The sequence below is a fragment of the Bidens hawaiensis genome, unplaced genomic scaffold (assembly GCF_021521415.1).
Source record: "Bidens hawaiensis isolate Kalapana, Puna unplaced genomic scaffold, B.hawaiensis_p1.1 tig00011192_1, whole genome shotgun sequence".
NCBI lineage: Eukaryota > Viridiplantae > Streptophyta > Magnoliopsida > Asterales > Asteraceae > Bidens > Bidens hawaiensis.
In genome coordinates, this window is record NW_027491870.1 from 15,987 (window position 1) to 43,309 (window position 27,323).

Consider the following 27,323-nt stretch of genomic DNA (forward strand, 5'->3'; position numbering starts at 1 on the left):
AACTACCTCAAGGCTTCATTAATGTTATAGATTACTTTCCCAACCAGAAATTTACAAGTTGCAAGCTATATGTGTATCACTAACGTACTTATACAGGCCATATAACATTTTCACATATCATGTAGTTTGGAGTTATACGGCCAGTGTGATACGTGGAAAAAGTTTATTCGGGCCCGCATAAAAATAAGATTAGGTTTTATACAAGCAATTACATGAATGGTTTAAGGTGATATGTAAAAGTTATACAACGTGCATAACCTTATACCACAATGTAAATTTATCAAAGTTGACTATGACGTGACAGTGTTGTGTTGTGTTATAAGTTATATGACCTGTAGTGATGATAAATTTACAAGAATTATGAACATTTTATGCTCACATATCTATATATAATAGACACAATAGTAGATAAGTGTAAAAATGGTTACACGTGAAAATAGATAGAAAGATGGTTATATTTGTACATTTTAACATTTTTATAATGATACACAAACATGAATAGATATTGAGATAATTCACTATGCTTCATTACAACGTATCTATAAAAGTAATTAAAAGTGTATATGGTATCAATATTTGTGATAACAATTATTATATAGGGGAGAAATTACAAAGAGATATGAGCTAATCTAATAATTAAAGATAATTACAAATCAAATTTATATCTAAATATCTTCTGAATATACCTAGTCTCTGATTAATCCTCATACTATTTAAAAAATAAAATGATCATAAATATGAAACCAAATCGTTTTAACATGAGCCTTCATTTTAGATAAGTATATTTTATGCAGATGTTTATAACAATATGAGAAAATTAATGTACAAATGAAATTAACGGGATAATTATAAGAATATTACTCTATGATGTAATTACGCAATTATTCTACTTGATTCTCACAATTAGCACGCTAATTTTATTTATATTTGATCCAAAGCTCTACAAAAATATATTATTAGTAGGGTAAATAAAATAAAATACACGTGGGTAAGTTCAAGTTCAAGTCAAGAAAATGATTTGATTTTATTTTATAATTTTGGTTATAATCATAAGTATTTGATATTAATAGCAAAAATAAACAGATAAAGTTGTTTGAGCCACAAAGTAACTTCCAAATTGGCGATGATGATGTGTTTGTGTTATCACTTTTGGGCATACCGAAATTAACACCAAATAGTTTGTAGAAAGTATAAAAAGAAGAACATATGCTTATGGCTTATATAAGTCCCATTGATTTGTTAAATAAATCATACACACACTAACAAGTTATACTTCTATCTCATAGAATGGGTTTTCAACCAACGATGTTGATGCTCGTTGTCACTTTGTTTGAAATGTTTTTCTGTCTTGACGCCACAACAAAAAACACTACTTTTGATAAAAATTATTATGTAACTTGGGGAAAGGATCGTATTTTGTTTTTTAAACATGGACAAGAAGTTCAATTGTCATTGGACCAATCTTCAGGTTATAGTTTTAATATATATTGGATTTTTAGTCGTTTACATTTTACCACGTCTATTATTATTACATTATTATATTAGCGTGCTTATTTCTTTGATCTTCTAACTTAGGTGCTGGATTTGCATCTAAATCATACTATGGATCCGGATTCTTTCAAATGAAGATTAAACTTCCAGATAAAGATTCGGGGTGGCGTTGTTACTGCTTTTTATGTACAAACGATCACTTTAAACTAGTTTATTAATAGTTATATAAATTTTCTTAAAAATCTTTACAAAAACGTGTGAAGGTGTTCGAGTTGGTGAAAAACCACTCGTTTGCCTATTGTTTGAAATCTAGATGCAATTAGGGTTTGTTTGTTTTTTATGAGTTGGAAAAAAAATATTATGTATCTTTAAGTAAGTTTTACGAAACTATATGTTTTTTTACTTACAAACGCCCTTCTCTATTGAAAGGTCGACCTTTTATACTCTTCAACACATTTTTCTATGTTTTTTCCTATTATGTTGCTTGATTTAATCTTATATGAAATGTTATTTAGTTAAATTCCGATGCGGGTATACACGATGAGTTGGACTTTGAGTTCTTGGGAAACAGACCAGGTAAACCAGTTGTTTTACAAACAAATGTATTCGCACATGGCCTCGGCGGTAGAGAGCAAAGAACTCGTCTTTGGTTTGATCCCTCAGCAGATTTTCATTATTACAAACTCCTATGGAACCAACATCAAATTGTGTAAGTACTTATCATTTTCTTGTCCCAGGATATCAATAAACCCTGTTTACTTGTTTTTTACCTGTTTTACTATTCTGACATGTAACCGATAGAATACAACCCAAATCGACCGGTTTTAATGGTTTTCTCGTCAGGTTTTTTGTGGACGACATACCGATTAGGGTATACAAGAACCACTTAGTGAGTGGTATAGTTGGGTACCCTCATAGAGCAATGCAAGTGGTTGTAAGCTTATGGGATGGATCTAATTGGGCCACTGATGGAGGCAGAACCAAAGCTAATTGGACCCAAGCACCATTTCAGGCCCATTTTCAAGATTTTAACATTGTGGGCTGCCGTTCAGACCCCAATAGCCCAAATAAGGATTGTTATTCCACAAAGTACTTTTGGAATAACAGAAACCATTGGCAATTAAACAGTCAACAATTGAGAAAATTAGAGGCTGTGAGAAGAAAATATATGAATTATGATTATTGTACTGATAAGAATAGGTACCCTGTTCCTCCAATAGAGTGCCTTGAGGAATAAATTAGTAGTTTTAGTATTAACTTGTATTGGGCTGGGCTTCTGCTAGTATACCTTTTAACAGCCCATATTCCACTTGCAATAAACATGAAGCAATATCTATTATGTAATGTACTTGATTTCCAAAAAGTTCGTATTGAAAAAGTAATGTTTGATTATGTTTTTTCTTCTAATGTTATAAGTTACAATCTGCTTATAGGTTAAATTGAGTGATTGGTTAGGCAAAATATGTAAACAAAAATTATGAGCTAGATATCATGACACGGTTGTAATGTTTAACAAGTGTTTGGTTCATGAATATTTTTGAATGATTTCAAAACAAGAATCAAGAAACTTATCATATGGACGAATTGAAACATGTCACGTCTATGAATAATATAATTTGCCATGTAAAAGGATTGGGTTAACCTTGAACTTAACCAAACACAATTTACATATGATCTAGACATCAGTGATGTGTCATATCATATGGCCCATAAAGGTAATATGATAAGGGAGAGAATGGTCTTATAGGGTAAAGTTAAAATACAAATGACAACAAAAATAAGAAGGGTGAGAAGGAATCCAGTCCATTAATTTTAGATTTAAATGGCTGAGATTAATTTAATAAATAAAAATTGATGAAAAGGGCATTAAGGTAATAACTCATTTGTTGACTTTCTCTCTCCACATGCAAGACACATGTCAATTCCCCATCATTTTAAAATGTCCATAACTTTTTCATACGACATTATTTTTAAAAAAAAAATTCACCATAATAATAAGCGTTTTTTTATCTTTAATATGAGTATCATATTGTTATATAAAAAAAATTAATGGGTTTTTTTAATTGTGTTTTTTGTTGTTTATTGTGTCATTGTGTAATATGTTGATTCCATTATGTTTTACGTTTCAAGTCATTGTGTTATACATATTCACCATTGTGTCTTACGTTTTAGGTCATTGTGTTATACGTATTCATCATTGTGTCTTACGTTTTAGGTCATTGTGTTATACGTATTCACCTTTGTGTTTTACGTTTCAAGTTATTGTATAACATGTATTAAGCATTGTGTTTTAGGTATTAGATAAAAAGACACAATGGTGTGCGAAAAGACACAATGACGAAAAAAGACACAATGATAAGCGAAAATACACAATGGTGTGTGAAAAGACACAATGACAAAAAAAAGACACAATGACGAAAAAAAACAATAATAAGCGAAAAGACACAATGGTGTGCGAAAAAAGACACAGTGACGAAAAAAGACACAATGATAAGCGAAAAGACACAATGACGAAAAAAGACACAATGGTGTGCGAAAATACACAATGACGAAAAAAGACACAATGAGAAGCGAAAAGACACAATGGTGTGCGAAAAAACACAATGACGAAAAAAGACACAATGATAAGCGAAAAGACACAATGACGAAAAAAGACACAATGATAAGCGAAAATACACAATGGTGTGCGAAAAGACACAATGACGAAAAAAGACACAATGGTGTGCGAAAAAAGACACAATGACGAAAAAAGACACAATGATAAGCGAAAAGACACAATGACGAAAAAAGACACAATGGTGTGCGAAAAGACACAATGACGAAAAAAGACACAATGATAAGCAAAAAGACACAATGATGTGCGAAAAGACACAATGACGTGATTTTTGTTTTAAATTTTATATAACAAAAATCATACTCATATTAAAGATAAAAAAACGCTTGTTATTATGATGATATTTTTTTTTAAAAAAATATCATACGAAAAAGTTATAAACGTTCTAAAATGTTGGGGGTATTAACATGTGTCTTGTATGTGGAGAGAGAAAATGTGTACAATTACCCATATACCATTTTTCTTTTGGTCCCCACCTGACACATGTCAATTATTTATGGCTTCTCACACTTCTCATTTTTGTCACCCTTTATAGAATAACTTGACCCTGGTCTTATAAGCCGCATTGAATGTGAAAAATGGTCATATAAGTCGTATGACCTGTATATGTTTTTGACTGACGAAACTAATGAGTATTGACAAAGACATACGACCATATGACCATTTTTACCAGTTTACGGACAAGCACGATGGTGTACTAGTAGGGTGGTGCTTCTATAGCAAGCCACTTGTAAAACTATCAAATAAATCAATAATAAATTGAAGATAAGTGAAAATTATACTTATTCTTTTTGTTTGTTTTATAATTATATTCTTCATTTTGATGATTAATCTTGCTAAATCATTTCTTTCTATACATTTTCCTATTCTTAAAAGATCACGAAAATAAATTTGATAAAAGTTACGACTAAACTGGCCATCGAACCAACTGCTTTTACCGGTCTACTGGTCGAACATGTCGGACCGTATTCTAAAGTGGATGACATTTTAAATAATTTATAAACAAAAACTACATAAATATAACTAATATAAAGAAAAATAAGAAACCATTTTATCTATGATGTAGATTTACAATTTTAATAATTTATATTAACTTTATATAAATGAAAGAAGAAATTTCAATTTGTACATCACTTGAAATTTTTTTAACTTACCATACAACTATGATAAAAACAATTTATTCCAACCTTTGACACAGTTAATTAATCTTCATTCTAACTTCAAACATGGCAATTTAAGGATACGTATAAATACAAAAAAGAATCTACATGAACTATATGTGAAGCAGAAACATTTAGACTTTATTAGATGAAACCAGAAACATGATCAGCTCAAGATAAGAATCAGCATCCCTCTAATCTCTAAATGAGAGTCATCTTATCACCAATTCATATTCAACCTTTGTGTTGCCTTCACAATTCCCAGAAAATAATTAAGGTCAGAAACATTTTTATATTAATCTGGCAAATCTGTAAAAAAATTATATATGTTGACTATTATATATGGTATTTGTAAAATATATAGAAATGGATGCTAAAGAAGTAAACAAGAAGTTACTTGATGAACTTGAGGAAATGGGGTTTCCGCTGGCTCGAGCAATGAACGCGCTTTATAAATCAGGTTAGTCAGTTAAAAATATTTTGCTTAGGAACTATTATTATAAAAATTTATGTTAAAAACTCGTTTACTTAATTTTGTGAATGGTGACAATTTCGACATGTTTACTTATTAACGTGTCCATTGCATAAGAAAACTGGTAAAAATATAATACAAAGCATGTTTTACACTTTACTTAAATATTAATTAGATTGTTGCGGTTTTATGTTATTTTGATCATGATATTATTTTTGTGAAGGTAACTCTAGTTTGGAGGATGCTATTAACTGGATTGTTGATCATGAGAATGACCCTGATATTGATCAAATGCCCTCAGTATGATTCACTTGTTTTAATAATTATTCATATTTTATCTCATACCATATTAAGTTTTTACCTTTTAGCTTGTTATAACTTATTAAACTAACAAAATTAGTTCATAACAAGTATTTAGTCTTTTATTAACATAACCAGGTTCCGGTAAAAATCAATATTGAGGATGTTGAGGCTTCTGTTGTATCAGAAGAAGTGAAGTTAACAGCACATAAATTAAGGTAAACATTTTAAGTTCTCTATGCCTAGTAGTTCTTCATGAGTTTTATCCAAAAGTAATGTTAATAATAATAATAATAACAATATTATCACAGAGAAAAATCATGAAAAAGGATCAAGGAAGATGTGCAATCCGTAGCGAATAGAGAGAAGGTATATTGTAAATAATTAAAACGGGTTGGACTGACCCGACCAGCCAACATACGTAATTAACATATGTAATATGAATGCATGAATGGTTTTATCTCTTTGTTTCACATTTATAGGAAAGAATTCGGGCAGGTAAAGAACTGCAAGAAGCAAAGAAAATCGCAGAAGAAAACGAAAGAAAACGGTCTCTTGCTACAAAACCTGTTAATATATTAATTTTCTACTTTTTTACGAGTATGTGTTATTTCAACTCGCAACATTATAATCAGTTTTATAGCCTTGAGGAAAGCAGAAAAAGAGGAAGAAAATAGAGCCCGGGAAAAAAATCGTCAAAAATTACAACAGGACAAGGTTTAACTCTCTATTTCTAAGCATTGCTTTCTGAATTTTATTTATTCAAATATTTTAACCGGTCGTGTTTTTTATGCGTTAGGCAGAAAGAAGGGGGAGGCTTGAATTACCTATGCAAAATCATGCATCTCTTAAGACTAGCACGCCTACGGTTCAAGAAAATAAGGCAAGCTTTAGTACAATTTTTTGAACTTTTAATGCATAATTGAGAATATCATATAATCTTAAACAATGAAATTCTAATCATTGAAAAACAGGAGATGCTGCTACCTGTTATGTCTAATGAGACCGGTGCTAATTCGACAACAAAGATAGATTTGATGAGAGAATGTTTAAGGTTGATCAAGCGAAAAAATAAGGTAAGTCTTCATATAAAGAGTTAGTTGATAACATGACCAAAATGTACATTCTTACATGTTATTAGAACATATAGGATGATGGTATTAAAGTGAAGAGAGCTTTTGAGACTCTTCTAATTTATGTTAGAAACGTCGCAAGAGATCCCGATGAGGATAAATTCAGGAAGATCCGATTGAGAAATCCCGCTTTCAAGGTACCAAAATCATCTTTGTTGTAAATTCATTAAAGAAAATGGGATTTAATGTATTAAGAAAACGCTTAGAGTGACTTTTAAACCGTTTATTCTAATAGGAAAGAGTTGGGAGATTTGAACAAGGGGTAAAGTTTCTTGAGCTTTGCGGGTTTGAAAGAGTCGAAGGCGATAAGTATTTGTATCTGCCACGAGAGAGGTTCGACATGACGGTTTTTAAGTCAGCCGGGAACATATTGCAGTCTGCTATTACAAATCCCTACTTTGGACTTCTATCACCAGAAGAATGAATCATTATGTAAATTCATACATGTTTACATAACTAGTGTATCAAGTATGATTTAAAAGGCACATTATTTTAATAAGATTTAAGCATTTGTATACTAATTTATATATATATATATATATATATATATATATATATATATTTTTTATATTTTACCTGCTTTGACCCATTAAAGCATAGTCCAAAGCGACATGTTCTCATGTAAGTATGATTTTTTGTAACGTTTGTCTGGACTTTCTAGACACATGAGAACATTCTCTTGAAAATTTCAACCTGAAATATATTTATTTACACCATCAAGAATTATCATTTTCAACAAATTTTTCAAATTAGTATAGTTTTCTAATCAAAACAATAAAATATCTTAATTATTATAAACCGATCAAATATGCTTTGAAATTAATAATTTATGTGTATAAAGAAAACAATGTTTTTAAAATAATTTTAAGAGCTTTATAGTTTCTTTTCTATAATTTTTTCAAATTGTTATATTTCAATAATTATAAGTAAAATGTTAGCTATAAATTCATTGTCTTTAAATTTTATTTAAAGGCAAATTAGAAACAAATAATTTCACCTTTTGTTTGTTGCTGATAATAATCTCACTTTTAAAAATCACTAACAAAGTCCAACATTTCAACTATTATTGTCTCAATGGACCTCCGTTAAAAAACACTTAATGCCGTTAGGTTTTCTTTCGAGTTTCAAACCGATGTCTTAGGGCTTTTAATTGAAAGAAGGATACGAGTTGACTGATTATAAAACTTATCTCGAAACGGTGATCTAAACGATGAACCAGTGTTTCATTTCGGGTGTTTGAAATTCCAATTTAACAAAAATCAAGTCATTTGAATCACCATTTCGAGATAAGTTTTACATCAATCGACCCGTATCCTTCTTACGATCAAAAGCCCTAAAAATCAGTTTGAAACTCGAAAAAATACGCAATGGGTTTTGACTGCCAAGCAACTTGATATGTTATACTTCCTATTTAAAATGTTATATGTATACTTCATAGTTCATAAACATATTCATATCTAAGTATTATATCATACATGCATGTTGTACCAAAAGAACATCAAATCCTTATTCCTCAGTTGTAAACACACATCATCTGTCTCAAAGATCCATGCTTTACTAATAATATCCGGGTACATCACCAACAGCAGGTACACCACACAACTCATATCATCATATGCAAGAACTGGTGATATCAAACATGCCCACCAGGTGTTTGACAAAATGCCCAACAGAAAACTGGACGTTTGGAACGCCATAATAACCGCATACTCTCGTAACAATTGCCCCAATGAAGTAATTAGCCTTTACCATGAACTTAATTTGACTGAAATTAAACCTGACAGCTATCTTTTACAGTGGCAATAAAAGCCTGCACAAGTTTAATGAACTTGGATTTGGGTGAAAAGATACGAAAGCGTGCAGTCGAGTGCGGGTACAAGGACGACGTGTTCGTAGCGTCTCCGGTGTTGAATTTATAGGCGAAGGTTGGCGAAATGGATGATGCGTTGAAGGTGTTTGATGAAATGCCTAAACGAGATGTGGTGTCGTGGACTATGATGATTACGGGGTTTGCGCAATGCGGGAGGGGTGGTGAGGCGATAGATATGTATCGGTTTATGCGAATGGAAAATATTGAGGGGGATAGGGTTGTCATTTTGGGTTTGGTTCAGGCGTGTGCTAATGTTGTAAACATAAAGTTAGGTCTTTCGGTTCACGCGTATGTTTTACGAAGACGTCTTCTTGCAATGGATGTTGTTGTTCAAACTAGTTTAATAGATATGCATGCTAAAACCGGTAACATAGAGCTTGCGTCTCGTGTATTTAAATCAATGGATCACAACAACATGGTTGCTTGCAGTGCCTTGATTTCTGGTTATGCGCAAAACGGGCTTGCTGGTAACGCGTTTGATTTATTAATAAAGACGCAAACTTTCGGGTTCAAACCGGATTTGGCTTCCATTGTTGGTGCACTATTAGCTTGTTCACAAACCGGATCTTTGAAACTAGCTAAATCATTACACGGGTATGCAATAAAAACCGTAGCTTTTGATCAAGTTCTAGGTACAGCATTGATCGATACATACTCAAAATGCGGTTCACTTTGTTACGCACGCTGTCTGTTTAATAAAATGCCTCACAAAGATTTAATAATGTGGAATGCGATGATCGCTAGCTACGGGATACACGGGCACGGGAACGAAGCGCTAACAGTGTTCCACAACATGTTAGAAGCAAAAACAAAACCGGACCATACAACTTTTGCTTCGTTGATGTCAGCGTTAAGTCATGCAGGTTTAGTACAAGAAGGCAGGTTATGGTTCAACTTAATGATTCATGAATACAATATTGAGCCGGGTGATAAACATTATGCGTGTATGGCTGATCTTTTGGCGCGTGGGGGGCACGTTGAAGAAGCTTATGATCTAGTTAATTCGATGAAAACCGAACCAGGGTTAGCGTTTTGGGTTGCGCTTTTGTCGGGATGTTATAACCATGGTAAGTTTTCGATTGGGGAAAAGGCGATTAACAAGATATTGGAGTCGAACCCGGATGTCGAATCGGGGATTTATGCTTTGATTTCTAACTTTTATGCTAAGTTAAGAAAATGGGATGAAGTTGCTAATGTGAGGAATGTAATGAAGAAAAGTGGGATAAAGAAAGTGGCTGGTAATAGTGTTGTTGAAGTGAATGGAATGCTTCATGCATTTGTTATGGAAGATAAGAGCCATTTTGAGTATCAAGATATCTTGAAAGTTTTGGAAGTGTTGGATCTTGAGATGACAACATTAGAGGACTAGATGTAATGAAAAACAGGCGGAAAACTATATCTGTCAAGTGACAGTTTTGATCTGTTTACTTATAAATTTGACGGTGAGTATATTTTTAAACAGTTATTATTAAAAGTGGAGGGTTGTGATTCGTGAAATGTTAGGTTGACCTATAAATACAAAGTAGATTCAGCTTTTGGAGAGCAGTATGCGATCCGTAGGTGGTGAGAAAATTACCCGTTTGTGGCCACCATGAAGAATTGATAACAAGCTCTACATTAGTTTTTTGGCGGATAACCCCAATTTAGGTTTACTAGTACATCCCAACAAGGGATGACCATACTTGTTCAATTTATCTAATACGTTTAACTCAATTTGGCATGTGGTTGGAGTTGACTCGTATGCTTGAATTTTAATTATCGTGCTTCTCTTTTTAAAAAGGTATCAAATGACGATATAAAATTATACTAGTCTCAAATATTATATTATAAAACTATTAATTTACAACAAATTAACGATTACAAACAAGTCACCTTAAGAGCGAACTCGACCCAAACATTTTGTACAAGCTAATTAGCATCATATCATAGTTTACTTGTTTTCATAAAATACATGGTTATATGTTTAAATATTAAAAAAAAAAGAAAGAAAGAAAAACCCACGACATGATTGCTAGACGTTTGAAAATGAAAGTTTTATTGAATATAAATTATACACATGCCTATAAACAATGATCAACTTTATGGATATGTGACGTCTTACCAAACCATAAAATTAAGGTCATAATGACTTGTACAAACTTAAAAAATGAACCTGTGATCGAAAAATAACCTTAAATATTTCACAAATTATATATATATATATTAAAAACCAAATTTTGTCAGTCTCAAGTAATGGCTTGACACGTGCTTTGCTGATTCACGGTGGAGTATGTTAAATTAAGTCTATGACTCATCACGAGTATTCTTCTACCAGCTTCTCATCAGACCTCTGTACCGGTAATTTCGTCTTCGTCACCTGCCTTCGCCGTACCTGTGTAATTTTAATTTCAATCTTTTCTGCTTCGGTTTCTCTCATATGCTCTGATTTTCGCTCCTTGCCTGTATAATCTTAAGGCTGCGAGCGGATTGCTCTAATATTGGGGTCACTTCGTCTGGTAGCTAGGGTTTGTATGATTATTGATTAGGGGTTTTGTGTTTGGGCTCGCCGACAAAATCATACTGCTGCGAGGTATGACTTTGAGCTGTTCGGTCGGTTGCATTTAAGGGTGGCAAATTGTTTTGGGTCAAGATGAATAACCTCTTAAAGTAAATGGGTTTTAGGATGGATCATAAAAATTCTTCAAGTGGGTCAGTATGAAGTTGGAAATATACAAGTGAGTTTCATTTATAGGTTAAAATAGGTCAAAACAAAATATCCAAGTTATCCAAAATTTATCTAATTCCAAATACCCAAACTATCACGTGCAAAACAAAACTCATCCGAAACCCAAAAAACGATCAAAACGAAAAAAAAACCCCAAACCGACTAAAACGAAACAAAAAAAAAGCAAACTGAACCGAAATAGAAAAACGACCAAAGCGAAACACAAAAAAACCGGAATAAAACCGAAAAACTGACCAAAACGAAACAAAAAAGCAACATGCAACTGAAAAGCTAACCAAAACTAAACAAAACACCGAATCGACTGAACCAAAACAAAACTGAATCGAAATAGAAAAACAACAAAACGAAACAAAAAAACCGATATGAAACCGAAAAGTTGACCAAAACGAAACAAAAAAAAAAGCGAAATGCAAATGAAAAGTTGACCAAAACGAAACAAAAACACCGAACCGACCAAAACGAAACAAAAAAAAACGAAACGAAACTGAACTGAAATAGAAAAACGACCAAAACGAAACAAAAAAACCGAAATGAAACTGAATTGAACTAAAATAGAAAAACGACCAAAACGAAACTGAACCGGAATAGAAAAACGACCAAAATGAAACAAAAAAATTGAAATGCAACTGAAAAGCAGACCAAAACAAAACAAAAACACTGAACCGACCAAAACAAAACAAAAAAAAACGAAATGAAACTGAACCGGAATAGAAAAACGACCAAAATGAAACAAAAAAAAAGCGAAAGGCAACTGAAAAGCTGACCAAAACAAAACAAAAACACTGAACCGACCAAACGAAACAAAAAAAAACCAAAACGAAAACGAACTGAAATAGAAAAACGACCGAAACGAAACTGAACTGAAATAGAAAACGAATCAAAAACACCGAACCGACTAAAACGAAACAAAAAAACTGAAACGAAACCAAACCGGAATAGAAAAACGACCAAAACGATACAAAAAACTGATATGACACCGAAAAACTGACCAAAACGAAACAAAGAAAAACAAAATGCAATTAAAAAGCTTACCAAAACGAAACAAAAAAACTGAAACGTGACCGACTAAAATAAAACAAAATGAATCGAAACAAAACAAAACAAAAAAAAATGAAATGAAACCGAAAAAATGACTAAAACAAAACAACACTGAAAGCGAAAAAACTGAGAAATCAAAACCGAAATCATTGAAACCGAGCAAATACCGAAACCGACCGAAATGAAAAAAACAAAACCGAACCGAAAAAAAAACATGAAAACTCGAACATAAACCGGTAAAAACGAGTTTTTTTTTTAATGAACGAGGATGACAGGGGAAACATTTTAGTTATATCACATTTTGCATTTTTTATTTATATTTTGAGTTATTATTTTTTTAATAGCTTTTTTAAATATTTTTTTAGAGGTTTTTAAAACCCTTTGTATGTTAACCTTAACTTGGGTCAAGATGGGTTAGCTTTACCCACCTTGACCCATATCCATCCTAACCCTCTATATTAAAAATCCATCCTGACCCCATACCCATCTTGACCCATACTTATCCTGACCCATCATTCAAATCCAACCCAACCCACTCACATTGCCACCTCTAGTTGCATTTATCACGTTACTGATTAGGGTTTTTTCTCTTTGATTCTTGATTGTTTAGTTGTTTTTTCTTTCCTAGATTTGTAATGATTTGGTTATTTTTTTTCTTCACAGGATCCTGGTTTGTTATGTAATATACGAGAATTTGAAAGCCTAAAACATTAAATATCGAATTAATATAACGCATCGGTAATTATTAAAAACTGATCGAATATCAATGATAACTAACCGAATGTGATATATTAATTAATGTTACTCAATCGATATAATATAACAATAAGTTTAGGGTGTTTAAAAAAAAACTATTCTAGACTAGAAGGGCTATTCTTGCCAATTAACTAAAGTAAAATTTGAAAACCATGCTTATCTTCTTCTTTCCGACCTTTCCTACGAGAGAACGTGGTAGACTCAAAAACAAACTGTTGTTGATTTCGCGAATTCAGGGGGTCGACTATCATAAATACAAAGAACGATTATTGTTTTCTTTTATCAAAACCTTAAACCTTAATCTCTCTCTGCCGAATACCCATCACCGCCGCCGCCCTACAACTCGCCGGAAACAACCGTCAACGCCATTTGTTGTTAGAAGGAAGGCCGCGCTATTCGCTGGAGCCTAAACTAGTCACACACCACCGCTCGCCTCCACTCTCTGTGTTTCCGCATTAAGCCGCTGCCACCGGGAACCCGCTAAGTACCACCACCGTGAATCCACCATCTTGAAGGTAACAGCTTAATGCATGATCGATTCCACTATTTTGTTATCTTTCTCGCTCGTTCTGATTTGAAAATATGGGTTTAAAATCTGGTGTTTAACGAGAAGAGATAAACATATATATGTTCAACAAACTTTGAAAACAAACTTCACTAATTAGTTTACCAGAGACCGATGGCTCACTATATATATATATCTATATATATATATATACACACACACACGATGTCATATATAAATCTGAATTTTGGTTGTTATATTTTACTTGCTAAATCTTGTTGTCGGTGTTTTCGGAAGTTAACTGTGTTATGAAACCCAAAGTGAATAAGTAATTATGAAAAGGATAATTATTAGTTGGAACCATGTTAAAGCTAATGAGAATAGTATACGTTATTTGAGATGATTGGTAAATTAAATAATAATCATGTCTCATCCAATTCAAAAATATAAGCGTTCATATAAAAAGTTCTAAAGCTGTAAAATTTGATAGCAAATAGAAAAGAATAATTATTGTTTAACATTGTGTGCATGAACTTCTTTATTAAATAACGAATAAATAGTATATGAATTGTAAGCATACCCGAATGAAATAACATGATCTAAGTTACAATAAAACAATAATTGTAGGTTCTCTCGACGTTTAATCAAGCTTAAGTCTTTTTACGATTATCGCTACTCGCTTATAAGGTACGGAATCTGCTATCATTTACTCTTAGTATTATATATACATTCCGTTACTTCGTAGTATGGATTCTGTTTCTTGTTACTTCGTAGTACGGTTTCTGTTTTTGTTACTCTTAGTATTAATTATAGTCCGTTACTTTGTAGTACGGATTCTTGTTTCTGTCACTCATAGTATAAATTATATTCTGTTACTTCATAGTACGGATTCTGTTTTTTCTTCACTCATAGTATTGGTTCTAGTCCATTTTATATTCGATGTCCGTCACTTCGTAGTGCGGATTTTTGTTATCTAGTTCGGTTTATTCGTATGATATGGTTATATTAATTTTATAGCATGCAATAGGTTATATATATTTTGAATTCATTATTGCATGTTCCTGTTTAAATATCTTTTAGTTATACGACTTTAGTTCAGTACTCTGTTACCCGAGCATTTCTGACTTGTCGTTGGGGCGTCAACGACATGGCACTTATCGTGACAGTGCGTAATCAAAGTTCACGGCGTCTCTGAAAGTACTCATGTAGTACCTTGGCCACTTAGAGGCGTATAGATCGATCTTAGCTCCGACTCCTGACTCCTGACTCCTGACTTCTGTTTGAGATGGAACAATGTGTGCACGCCACCCACACCGTCTCCTTGGTGCATGGACTAGCTAGCTGTGTACCCCTCTGTTTAGGCTCTGGGTGCTTCCGTATTACACGACCTATTTATTTTAACATCATCGTCGTGTATTTTAGTAATTATATTTTGTTTCGCTATATTTCTGGTTCGTTTTGATATGTGTATACGCATTTGGTTAAATTTGAGTATATTCAGATTACGTCCCGATCGTGTATCGGATTATGTTTCGCATCTAATTATAGTTCGGTCTAAAACGTGGGTTTATATCCGCAATAGTTTCAGTTTTATTTCAGTATGTGTTTTGTCTTATGTATGCCTTTACCTGTACTATTGTTCTCTCCGTTACTGGGCAATTTTTGGCTCAGCCGTATTTTCTTGTTTGTGTATGTCTTATTTGCTAACAGGTAATTCGGGAAATCGGGGAGATCAGTGATGAGAGTAAAATGAAGCTCAAGAATAAGGACTTGATTTAATTTTATTTAAGCATCTAATAAATTTGACTTAGAATTTCTTTCAGTGTTTTTAACTCTTTTGGTTGCCATGGGATTCTTTTCATTTCATTTAAATGGTTTTGTTTGGTCTATGATATTTGTAATAGTGACACGTCAGCCTGCTCCGGGTTGGGGTGTTACACGTTAGGTCAATTGCATCTTCGGTATGCATTTATCTTTAAGTGAATGTTTTAAGTGTTTGAACTGTTTGTTCTGTTTATTCTAATACTGTTTTGTAACTGTTATCTGCAGACGTTGTCTTCGTTGGATGTTAGTACCCTGCTACTAAATGTGTGTGACAGGTACACCAACATGCCTGCTTACACATCACCAAGACAACCAGATGCATTAACTACCATTGCTGGTATTCCGGTATCCTTAAAAATAACAAGGTTCATTCCTACAACTGCCACTGCTGCTTAACGGTAACACAATGACGAGTCAAAACAATTACTTCTCAAAATTTTGTATTCTGAAAGGGTGGTGCCAAAATTATCCCAGTAAAGAACAAAAGTTTGGCCTTACTAGCAACTTAGTTTAAAACCTGCAAAACTTATACCGGTAACGGAATACAACTTTTTCTTAACGGGCCCAACCTTTTGCAAACAGACATAATGAAAAAACATAAAATTTTTGTGGCAGGTGCTTCTTTATATTGATCGATATGTACATATCATCAAATTAACTAACCGAACAACCTTTACCAGCAGCATCTTAGACTACTCTATAGGGATATCGGTGGAGGATAAAGGCAGAGTTGGACCCTTGGAAGGGCAGCTTTGGGACTTTTAAGTGCTTCTAAATTTGCACATGTTATCTTAATAGAACATAAACTCACATTTTGGTTTCTGCAGGTCATCATATGAGAAACGTTTCACGAGCGAGGCCTCAATAACAGACTTTGACACAAGCAGACCATGGTACTACACAAAATGATGCATCTGGTACAAAAAATCACACATTCAATTCCTAGAACCACTTTCGAACAGGGCCAGCTCAACGTCCTCGGAGGCCTAAGACTAACTAAAATGTTGAGGCCCTTTTATTTTCTTTTCTTTATGCGTATAGCGCTAGAGAATATACAAGAATTATAGAATATGGATGATATGCCGTGATAATGGATATGAAACAATCATTCTTAGCTTGTGGCTCATCGTTGAGTTACTAATTCTAAAAGAACTATACTTTCAAAATCTCATAATACATAAATAAATCATATTTAAGATGGAGGCCCTATAAATCTGGAGGCCTAAAGTCATTGCCTCATTTAGCTTACCCACGAGACGGCCCTGCTTTCGAATGCCCGGATCATTTTAAAAAAAGGAATTAAACATCAAGTAAGTGCCACAAACCTAGACACATTAACACCACACATAAACCACAACTGAACAGATAACTATGACAGGTATTGTGTAAACGCCACCATCTCAGACAAAGCTGGAAGCGTTATAAGCGGTTTTCTTCAACAAGCCCACGATGGCCATCTTAAACATCGGCTGCAAAAAAAAAAAAAAAAAAACTAACACTTAAACACCGCAAGACGGGCACGTACAGGAAACCACTAGAAATGCTTTCCATTAAAGCTATGGCAACTCAAATTAAAAAAGAGATCAAACGAGACCGAACGGTTGCCGTGAACAAGGCAACAAGGGCTGTTACGATGTCTCTGAACCCCTAACCCCAAGACAGCCAAAAGCAAAAGTATCATGCACTCACCGGGTAAAGTCCGCCATGATATACCACTGTACCACCATTTCACATTACTACTAATTACTAAATTTAACTAATTACAGGTGACAAAGAAAGCAAATCACTACATCAAGTTAACAAGGGAGTATGGCAACCAACAAGCCAGTTAATATTTTGCACCACCACAGATTTTGTAACCAAACACCTTAATTGCAAAGCAGCAATAGGCAAATTATGTGAATTATGCCTTCAACTTTTGTAAATTGGCAGTATGACAATGCCTTTAACTGCTGCCAGAAATATATACTAACAATGGCTATAACTACTGAATTCAATATGCAGTAGATAAAGCTTCCTTTTAAATTTGTGACACCCTCATTATAACGACACCAAGATCTACAACCCGCGGCAACGCGCGGGTCATAACCCTTGTTGAATATTAAAAATTTAAACTATGACTCATTGATTGCTAAATCCACAATTACAATTTGTTCAACCACATTGACGCTATTGACTTTCACTTTTATAGCCAAGAACAATTCATGTAGCATAATCATCATAGATTATATCTGATTTCAACTTTATTTCTCACACAATGATGATTAAAAATAAAATAGAAAAACGCATAAGAAAATCGAGTATAAATCAAGTGTAATCGAATGTAAATCTATGATGTTTACACTACTATGAGTATGGGATTACCCTTGGCTACGATGACGATAGTGAAATTAGCTAGCAGTATTATGGATCAAATTATCTGTATGTGTAAATAGAGCATGTGATATTTTGTGGTTGTCTAGAATATAATGATAAAGGATTCGATACATTAATTCCTTATCGTACATTACGTACGCGAGCACATAAAACGATGATTTCAAAAAACCTAAATCACACAATACACTCATCCGTCCCCGTCGCTCTTCCTCAATCCATCTCCACCACCACCGATCCACCACTCGCTGGCATCAACACACCTCCTTCACCATCACCGGAGTCGACAACGAGGGTCTTGCAACTCGCAAAATAAACACGAACGCTGCTTCCCTTGTTTCACATGTTTGTGTTTAGCTTTTGATAACAATTGAAATTGAAAGTAAAGCCAATTGATCGGTTAAACTTTGACATCGATTCAATTAATCATCAATCTGAAGCTTCAGTTGATCAATTTTGAGTTTTGAATGATGGGTTCCAACCTTGAATGCATCAGGATTTAAGCCTGAACGTTTAAGTTTTTTTTGCCTAAACATATTTTATATTTTACCTTGCACGTATTTCGCGTACGTAATGTATGTTACGTGATTATTGTACGTTAACTCACCCGTGTATAATATATGTTATTTCACAAGTTTGTAAAGATGTATATAAAATAAGTGAAGGTTGTAATGGTGGCATTGGCATCAGTGTTAGGAGACGACGGCGGGAATCAATATGAGTGCCAGTGGGCAGTGGATTAAAAAGTCCAACAACATTATTTGACTTTTGAGAGTATTTGACTTGTTAAACAAGGATGAGTTAAACCTTAAAATTTATAATGGTTGAATAAGGTTTCGAGTTAAAAGTTAAAACATACCTTTCAAAAGAAACTTCATACTTTAAGTAATGAACTACGACTTTTGTTTAACTTTACCGAGTTTTATTATTACTTTTATCAAAATCATTAATTTTTTATTTTTTATGTACAACAATCATTTAAGTTTTTCGCTTGTTATAAAGCTATAAATAGCTATTTATAGGGGTGTTCACGGTTTGATTTGAAATCGTGAAACCGTCCAAGCCGGTTATCGGTTTGGTTTCATGATTGTTTTTTTTTTCATGACTATCGGTTAATCGGTTTCAAAATATTTAAACCGTAACGAACAGTTTGGTTTACGGTTTACAACAAAACCCAACCGTATAAATCATACCGAACCGTGTAATTTCTTTAATATTTTTTTATGTATATATGTATTCAAATATAATATTTGACATAATTAACTTAAAACGGTTTCGATGTATATAAGAGAGATACATTACTAAACAATATAACTAATAGTTTAGAAAAAGATGGGCAAAGCCCAAATGCATACTATATCAAACTTAACAATTTGTGGCTAGATTGTGTTTAATTATGTGTATATTTGTTAAACTTTATAAATTCTTGATAACTTTACTATAATATATCATATGTTAATTTGGACATCTTGTATAAAAACTGAACAAGTCTAAACCGTAAAACCAAACCGTACTAATGATTTGGTTCGGTTCGGTTTTGGTTTACAAATATAAAAATCGTTACCAACGGTTTGTTTCACGGTTTAACTCAAAAACCGCGAAAACCGGACCGTGAACACTCATAGCTATTCATGTTAAAAATGGGTGAACTAGTTTTTTTTTTTTCAAATTTAGAGGTGACTTTTAAAATCAATTAATAGTATTTTTGGGAGGGTAATCACTGTATTGTGATATAACATTTAATTTTTAATCTATTTTTATATTTTATTTTATTAACAATATATACAAATTAGTCCACAGCTTGATAGAATTTTGAAGTTTGTAATTACTAATTAATGCACAGCTGGTGATGACAATAAAAGCGGTTGGAGGTAGTTGGTAGCTCTCCTTATTTAAGTTCATGTAAATCGTTGTTAATCGTTTGGATGTTTCTGTGAAGTCCCTAATAATTCTGAAATTAAAAAGAAAAAAAAAACTTCATGTGGACGTCTATCAACAATAAAAAACAAAATATATATTAATAATATGTTACTTAAAATCAAAATATCTTAAGTACTTTCGTTTTCTCTTAAAATGAGATACATTGTTTTGCACTTTTGCTATACGAGACCTAAGTTACTAACTTATTATTAGATTGCATGGCTTCAAGTCCCGATTGTGTCATTTGGTACCGACTAATATAGATCATAATTGTTGTCACAATAACGAACCTGATATAACTTTGGGTAAAAAGAGTTTACGTGTTGTCTTTGTGTGTTTGATTTTTGATATTTATAGTTGTTTTTTGAGATTATATATGTAGATATGATTTATAAATTTGCAATTTGTTCTTTATTTTTTGGTGGTGGTGTGAGTTGGTACATGGTGGTATGAGGTAATTAAGTGGTGGTTGTGTGTTGAAGAATGTTTAAGATTCGTTAGGTTGATGGTGGGTGGTGTGGTACTTGTGGCCAAATGGGACATGAAACCATATTTTAATGACTAGATTAGACAAGAATAAAATAGTAATCTTCATTTATGAGACAAGATTGAGAGTTTGTATTTTAGGTCAAAACACACATGTAGGTGTAGTGATTCGTCCTAAATTTGGCAAGCTCTTGTTGTTCCAAATAATATGATACCCCTTTTTTTCTAATATATGTAAGGGTAAACTTAGGGGTGCAAATGAGTCGAGCCGAGCCCAAGCTCAACCAGGCTCGTTTAATGAGCTCAAGCTCGAGCTCGGCTCATTTTGATCTTTATTTATAAAGCTCGAGCTCGACTCGTTTTGTAGTTTTTCAAGCTCGAGCTTGGCTCGTTTAATATTTATTAATAATTAGTTTTTTTATATATTTATAATTATATTTGTGTATTTATTTTCATAATAACTTTATATATAAAATAATATGTTATTTAGTTAATTTTTTTTTCATAAATATATCAATTAATAGCTATTAAATATACATGTATCTATTAATATATATAGTTATAAAAAATATATAAATGACAAGCTCGTTTAAGCTCTTGAGCCGGCTCGAGCTCGATAAGTGAAGCTCGGGCTCGTTTAAGCTTGGCTCGATCGAGGTTTTTCAGGAGTCGATCTTGAGTAGCTCGTGAGCAGCTCGGCTTGTTTGCACCCTTAGGGTAAACTAAATATGGTTTTTATTTTTGAACAAAATGTTACTCATAATACAATTTACACTAATAATTCTATACCATTGCCCTCATGTTTGAACCAAGGCAAGTGTGCCGAGCAAGTGGGCTAGCCCAAGTAGGCTTGTTCATGTTTGATTATTTAACTTTAAATGAACACAAACACTTAATCGAACACATATTTGTACTCGTATTCATTCATTTAAAAAATAAACGTGTTCGTGTTCGTTTATGTTCGTTTGTTTAAAGTCTAAACAAACAGTTCATGAACATAAAGAAACAAAGATAAATGAACATGAAATGAACATATGTAAATGAACACAAACAACCATGAACGAACTCTAATGGACACAAATGAATAAATGTAAAACCATTAAGTAAGATAACTCTTCAAGATAATGTTTACTTATTTGTTATTAATATGTAAACGGACACAAATGAACATAAATAAACGGACATAAATGAACATAAATAAACAAACATTTATGAACATAAATGAACAAACGAAACATGTGTTCATGTTCGTTCGTTTAATTAAACGGACACAAAATTTTTTATTTCTTTATTAAATAAACGAACATAAACAAACCGTCAACCAAACACTTCACAAACAAGGTTGACACAAAATGAACATAATAACCATTGTGCCACTTCTCTTGTCCTAACTGTTTTTTACAAGTGACAAAAATATTTTAAAAAGTCGGTAGTTGTATGTATGATATGATATTAATATTATGATCCATAAAACTTGGTCAAATATGACCGGTGGCGCCAGTCAACGGTTTGATAACCCATTCTTCATTCAAGACTCTTTCTTTCTTCTTATTTCCGCCATATTAATCTCTCCTTCTCTCTCTCTTTCTCTCTCAATATCAAAAAAACTTAATATTAATATTTCAAATATTATATTAAGATCTCAAGCTCCTAAACAATTATCATACTCACCAATTTCTGGCTTACTTCCTCCTAATTATACATGGCGGTAAGTTTTCGGCCCCTCAGTCCCAAAGCTTTGTTTTTTTCAGGATCGGTTTTGCTTTCCAAAAGCAGTTGCAGACTTGTTGTACAACTTGTTGCCTGTTTACCTGTCAGTTTATTGTAATCTTTTGAAATAAAAAAACTTGGATGTTTTAATGTTTTATGCAAAAAGTCAACTAGTTAACATAAGTTTGTATCAAAATTTGTTTAAATTGTGTTTCTTGTTCACAAATCTTATGATGATAAATTGATAATATTGAATTAGGTGGCAATGGTTTTTGATCTTGGAAAATATCCATTTTTGGTATTAGAAGTCAAGAGTTGACTTTTGTTTTTGAGATATTAATATTGTTTGTGTGAATATGTTCTTAGATGGATCTTGGTATGATTGAGAGTTACTTTGAAATAATTATTAGATCCATGTTTTTTTTTCTTGTCTTGAATCTTGATGATTGAATTAATGAAATGCTTAGTGTTGTAGATTTGTTGAAGATATTATTGATGGAGTTGACTTTAGTTGACAATAGTAGTTATGAGATATGTTCTAATGTTCTATGATTGAACTTCTACATTACTTACTTTGGGTGCTACAATATTATTGTCTGTGTCAGTATAACACATCATACGGCCTGTATAACCGTATACAGCTAGCTTGATGTGTCACTAGTGTCTACTGTCTAGTTAGTATGTTATTGGTGTGCGTATGATATTATTGTCCGTATGATGTGTCAGTATAACACCTCATACGACCTGTATGATGTATCAGTAGTGTGTGATTAATATGTCACTTCAACATTTTTATATTATATGCAGAAGCGTCCAACAGTACCGAAATTCGGCAACTGGGGTGAAGATGATGTCCCGTACACGATTTATTTCGACAAGGCCCGAAAGGGTAAAAAGGGCGACAAAATGATCAACCCAAACAACCCACAGGAATACCCCGAACTGTTTGCTAATAACAGAAACCCTCCACCACCCGCACCTCGACCCAAACCATATGCTGAACCCGACGAGCCCGTCCACAGGCGGGCAATTCGATCCACTCCTAACCCTCGGGTTAGCCATGAAGACTATGAGTCCCCGGCACAGAATGTTAACCCAGGAAGGAGAAATTCTGGTGGCTCGGCCCATCAACATGGCGGTCAAGGGGCGGGGGTAGGTCGGTCTGCAAAGCATAGCGCCGGGTCTGATAATAGCTTTGACCGGTCACCGATGCATCAACATTATCAGGCTAAGGTAACCGGGTCCCCTGCTTGGGAAGGAAAGAATTCTTATGATAGTAGTCATGGTACACCGGGCCGATCAAGAATGAAGCCGAGAGGCGATGATACTGTAAGTTATTTGTTATTATATACTTTGACTTTTCGGGTCAATCCTGTGGTTTTTATAGGCCCAAAACATTACATTTATTTTGTGTCAAGTTAACAAAAATAGTTTTGCAGTGTGGAGTATTGGTTATAGAGTTAGATGCAACTATCAGTTTCTTATTTAGTTTAACAAATTCATACCGTTTTGAAGTTAAAATCCGGTTCGTTTGACTTCAAAAGTCAAAATGTAGTTTGTTTGTTGGACAAAACTTAAAACCTTTCGATATACCGGTTCCAAGTTATTTTTAAAAAAAATTTCACAATTTTGTTCGAACTTAATACGTAAGAAAAAAACAGAAACTATCTTGGTTTTTTATAACATTTGCTCTTTTCTTACTCTTTTCGTTATTTTTAATCTAATAATTTTTTTTTCTTGAATTATGTTTTTACCCTCAGCCCGACAGAGGAGCCGCTGTTCCTAGATTCGGGGAGTGGGATGAAAACAACCCGTCATCAGGAGACAACTATACGCATATCTTCAACAAGGTTCGTGAGGAACGTGTAACCGGTTCACCAATGCAAACCGGTCCAGAAGCAAGACCGAACTACAATATTCCTAGAAACCAAAAAACCAATAAGAAGGTATCATCATTCCTTAAACTATGTACTTTAACTTTTAAGGTTTAACAACCAGGGTTCTTTTGTAGTATTTTGTAACGCGTCTTATTATAACCAGACCAGTTATCGAACTAGTCATCTTACCGATTTTTTATAAAAAAAAACGACCATGTTATAAATAATTTAAAGTAAAAATATATAGCTATTTTAATACAAGATACATAACTACTATTTGTAAGTTGTAACACATTATATTGTTTTATTATTTAGCAATCTTGCTGCTTCCCATGGTAGAAGTACATGAAGATTTTTTGGATTTTGGAAGATTTGTGAATAGCTTCTAAAGGGTTCTATGCATACATTAAAATGGGTTATTTGCTTTGAAATTTGTAAGTTTGAATTTGTGTTTTGTGGGTGCAATTTGGTTAACAACATAATGAGAGTTTTGATGCTTTATATATCTGGCTGTAACAATGCCAGTAGATATTCTTTCATTTTTACTTTCTGTATGGTTTATGTTTTGGTGGTCTTTGCTTAATCTTTGTTCTTATGAGATAATATAGTGAGAATACATAGTTAAATTTTCATAATTACCAAACAATTTAATCCAACTAGCATGTTTATAATTGTATAATAACGTGGTTAGAAATTTGTTGTCACTTTTTTTTATATATCTCAACACCAAAATTTAGTAAAACAATAGCAAATTTGGGTTTGGTTATTTAAATCGTATTGAATTAAAGAGTTAATTACATAAATGATCCATGTGGTTTGGTTAAAGTAATACGTTTAGACACTAAGCAAAAAATAGCAAATTTGGGTTTGAAGGTTACCCCCAACCTGAATGGACTGATGTGTCACTATAACAATAGTCCAAAAATGAAAGACATAGTTAGATTAATATAAAAGTCAGAAATACAACTTAACTCAAACTCGAGATACATATACATAATTATTATGAAATACAATCTAACAAACAGCTTCAAATTAATCTTAGAGTTTATTCATCTCTCTTCACCCTGCCCAATGTAATATGTGAATCTTTGTATACAAAACTTTTATGAAATGAGTTGAATGCCCGGCACAGAATAATAGTCTCAAGCAATCACAATTATGGTTAGAAACGATCTCAAGATATGTTATAAGGTAATTGTTGCCATGCAAGATAATGTCATTTAATGAACTAAATTGTAGCATATGGGCGTACCCATAAGCAGAATTGAACTAATAGTACGTGATGACACAAAAGTAGCTACTTTTGCATATCAATCACACGAAACGGGTGGGTTAGCATATCCGACGCCCTTTTCTTATAACCAAATATCATATGATCAATCCATATATCTCCTGATAGCCATATGTACCACAGTTATACTTAAGAGACGCCGTAAACTAATCTTTCCATCACAGAAGGATCACATGTTGTCGATTCCACAAAAACATACCCGTGGGACACCCACGAGAAGCGGGCACTTAGGATAACATAGTACAAATAATACGATTATATCAAACAATAACAATATCAATTGATATTATCATCACAATATAACTAATATTAGACTATGCGATAATGTGTACAACTAATCATAATTTTATCGGATGGCATCAAAGTTAAATTCGTAATTAGAACATAAATGAATGGCGATACAAATGAATCGATGTTCCGAAGATGTCAAGAGTAAATGTATATGAAATTAACGAGGTTGTGATAATCTGAATATGATAGGAATGGGGCAGGGACTCGTACTTCATATGTTTGTTAGAGTAAAATGTATCCTTCCTTTGTTCGTTCGTCGTATCCTATATTTTAATATTTTTGGTCTCGGTAATAAGTTATTAACAAATTTATTTAAATAAAATCTAAGGAATTTATCTTTATTTAATTATTTGATCTTATAAAAAAAATAAGCGTGTGTTTTAATATTCTTGAAAAAAAAGTGTTTAAATATAATTAAAATAGAGGAAGTTCATAAGAACCTGAAATGTGGGATGATTCGGAAATCCGGGGTGGTTAAAAAATTTGACGTTTTACTAAATTTTAACTAAAAACATTAGACTTTAACCCAAAATACCATATTGTGACTGAAAACACTATATTCAACTGAGAACACCGAATTCCTAAGTGAAAACATCATATTCAGTTTAAAAGAGTTTAGAGCTACTTCAAAAACTTCATATCCAGCTCAAAAGAGTTCAAAGTTATTTTCAAGACTTCATATTTAGTTTAAAAGAGTTCAGGGTTACTTTTAAGAATTCATATTCAGTTTAAGAAACATTAGAACAAGTTTAAAGACATCAGAAAAATTTAAAAACATATTAAAACCAATTTAAACACGTCTTATATGTTATATCAGATACCCGATATGTTCCTCAGGTATTCAAATGTTCATCGGATATTTGATCTCTTCCCATATAAGTTTCAATTTAGTATAAAAGAGTTTGGTTTAGCTCTTAAGACCTTAGATGTAATTCATAGAACTTCATAGTTTCAAAGACCTTAGAAATACTGGAGTAGTTGTTTCTTCACTTTATACTTAGAACTCTTGGATTAGTTTAGAGTTAGTTTAAAAACTCATCAGAAACTTATCACAAGTAGTTCAAACACTTTCAAACTCAATTTTAGAAGTTAAAAATTACTTTAGGTACTTCAAAACATAATATTAGAACATTAGAGCTAGTTCAAACACTTTTAGTTCAAAGACTTACGAACAATTCATTGCAATTTCTAAAGACTTTGGATACAACTAAGAATACTTGAACGAAGCTCAAAACTCTATCAAAAGCTTCACAATAGTTTAGAAGTAGTTTCTAAGTTCTATCAAGTAACCACAAAGTGCTTAAGGTCATTAATCAGTATTTTAAATTATATTTATTTAAATCTGACAATAGTTACCGCCTACCGGTGTTGATAATGTATCATTAATAAGAGGATTTTCCGCTAAAAAATTTATTAAGAGGGCTCCGATACCCTAAATATTATTGCTTTGTCGTATTTACAACGATAGATAGTTACTTTTATAGTCA

General features: G+C 32.8%; 4 protein-coding genes, 1 long non-coding RNA gene and 1 pseudogene across 7 annotated transcripts; all 6 read left to right on the plus strand.

The window, feature by feature from the left end:
* The first annotated feature begins 1,148 nt into the window (after window positions 1–1,148).
* On the plus strand, window positions 1,149–3,225 carry LOC143537466 (xyloglucan endotransglucosylase/hydrolase protein 2-like; annotated as a pseudogene). The gene is made up of 4 exons (XR_013136058.1): window positions 1,149–1,468; window positions 1,576–1,677; window positions 2,007–2,200; window positions 2,335–3,225. The product of XR_013136058.1 is annotated as a xyloglucan endotransglucosylase/hydrolase protein 2-like (transcript).
* A 2,284-nt stretch (window positions 3,226–5,509) lies between these two features.
* LOC143537443 (uncharacterized) lies at window positions 5,510–6,619 on the plus strand. The gene is made up of 5 exons (XM_077031217.1): window positions 5,510–5,542; window positions 5,630–5,725; window positions 5,961–6,037; window positions 6,176–6,255; window positions 6,520–6,619. Exons 2-5 carry the CDS (start codon window positions 5,632–5,634, stop codon window positions 6,617–6,619), a joined length of 351 nt encoding a protein of 116 aa, XP_076887332.1. The 5' UTR covers window positions 5,510–5,542; window positions 5,630–5,631.
* On the plus strand, window positions 6,281–7,669 carry LOC143537467 (plant UBX domain-containing protein 2-like). 2 transcript variants are annotated; one of them, XM_077031231.1, is made up of 6 exons: window positions 6,281–6,406; window positions 6,520–6,587; window positions 6,673–6,754; window positions 6,837–7,113; window positions 7,188–7,307; window positions 7,406–7,669. In XM_077031231.1, the coding sequence occupies exons 4-6, from the start codon at window positions 7,015–7,017 to the stop codon at window positions 7,592–7,594; spliced, it is 408 nt and encodes a 135-aa protein (XP_076887346.1). In that variant the 5' UTR covers window positions 6,281–6,406; window positions 6,520–6,587; window positions 6,673–6,754; window positions 6,837–7,014; the 3' UTR covers window positions 7,595–7,669. The 2 variants fall into 2 exon arrangements, with proteins under 2 accessions (XP_076887346.1, XP_076887347.1); XM_077031232.1 differs by having other exon boundaries at window positions 6,673–7,113.
* Window positions 7,670–8,623: 954 nt separating this feature from the next.
* Window positions 8,624–10,544, plus strand: LOC143537469 (putative pentatricopeptide repeat-containing protein At3g25060, mitochondrial). The gene is given in 2 exon segments (XM_077031233.1): window positions 8,624–8,953; window positions 8,956–10,544. Coding segments are annotated over 2 exon segments (1,758 nt in total). The 5' UTR covers window positions 8,624–8,649; the 3' UTR covers window positions 10,410–10,544.
* A 6,609-nt stretch (window positions 10,545–17,153) lies between these two features.
* LOC143537494 (uncharacterized) lies at window positions 17,154–17,958 on the plus strand. The gene is made up of 3 exons (XR_013136063.1): window positions 17,154–17,198; window positions 17,293–17,580; window positions 17,655–17,958. It is a non-coding gene; the product is annotated as an uncharacterized LOC143537494 (long non-coding RNA).
* Window positions 17,959–22,199: 4,241 nt separating this feature from the next.
* On the plus strand, window positions 22,200–24,859 carry LOC143537493 (RPM1-interacting protein 4-like). Its single transcript, XM_077031250.1, has 4 exons — window positions 22,200–22,375; window positions 23,185–23,706; window positions 24,138–24,323; window positions 24,570–24,859. The coding sequence occupies exons 1-4, from the start codon at window positions 22,370–22,372 to the stop codon at window positions 24,591–24,593; spliced, it is 738 nt and encodes a 245-aa protein (XP_076887365.1). The 5' UTR covers window positions 22,200–22,369; the 3' UTR covers window positions 24,594–24,859.
* The last annotated feature ends 2,464 nt before the right edge of the window (window positions 24,860–27,323 follow it).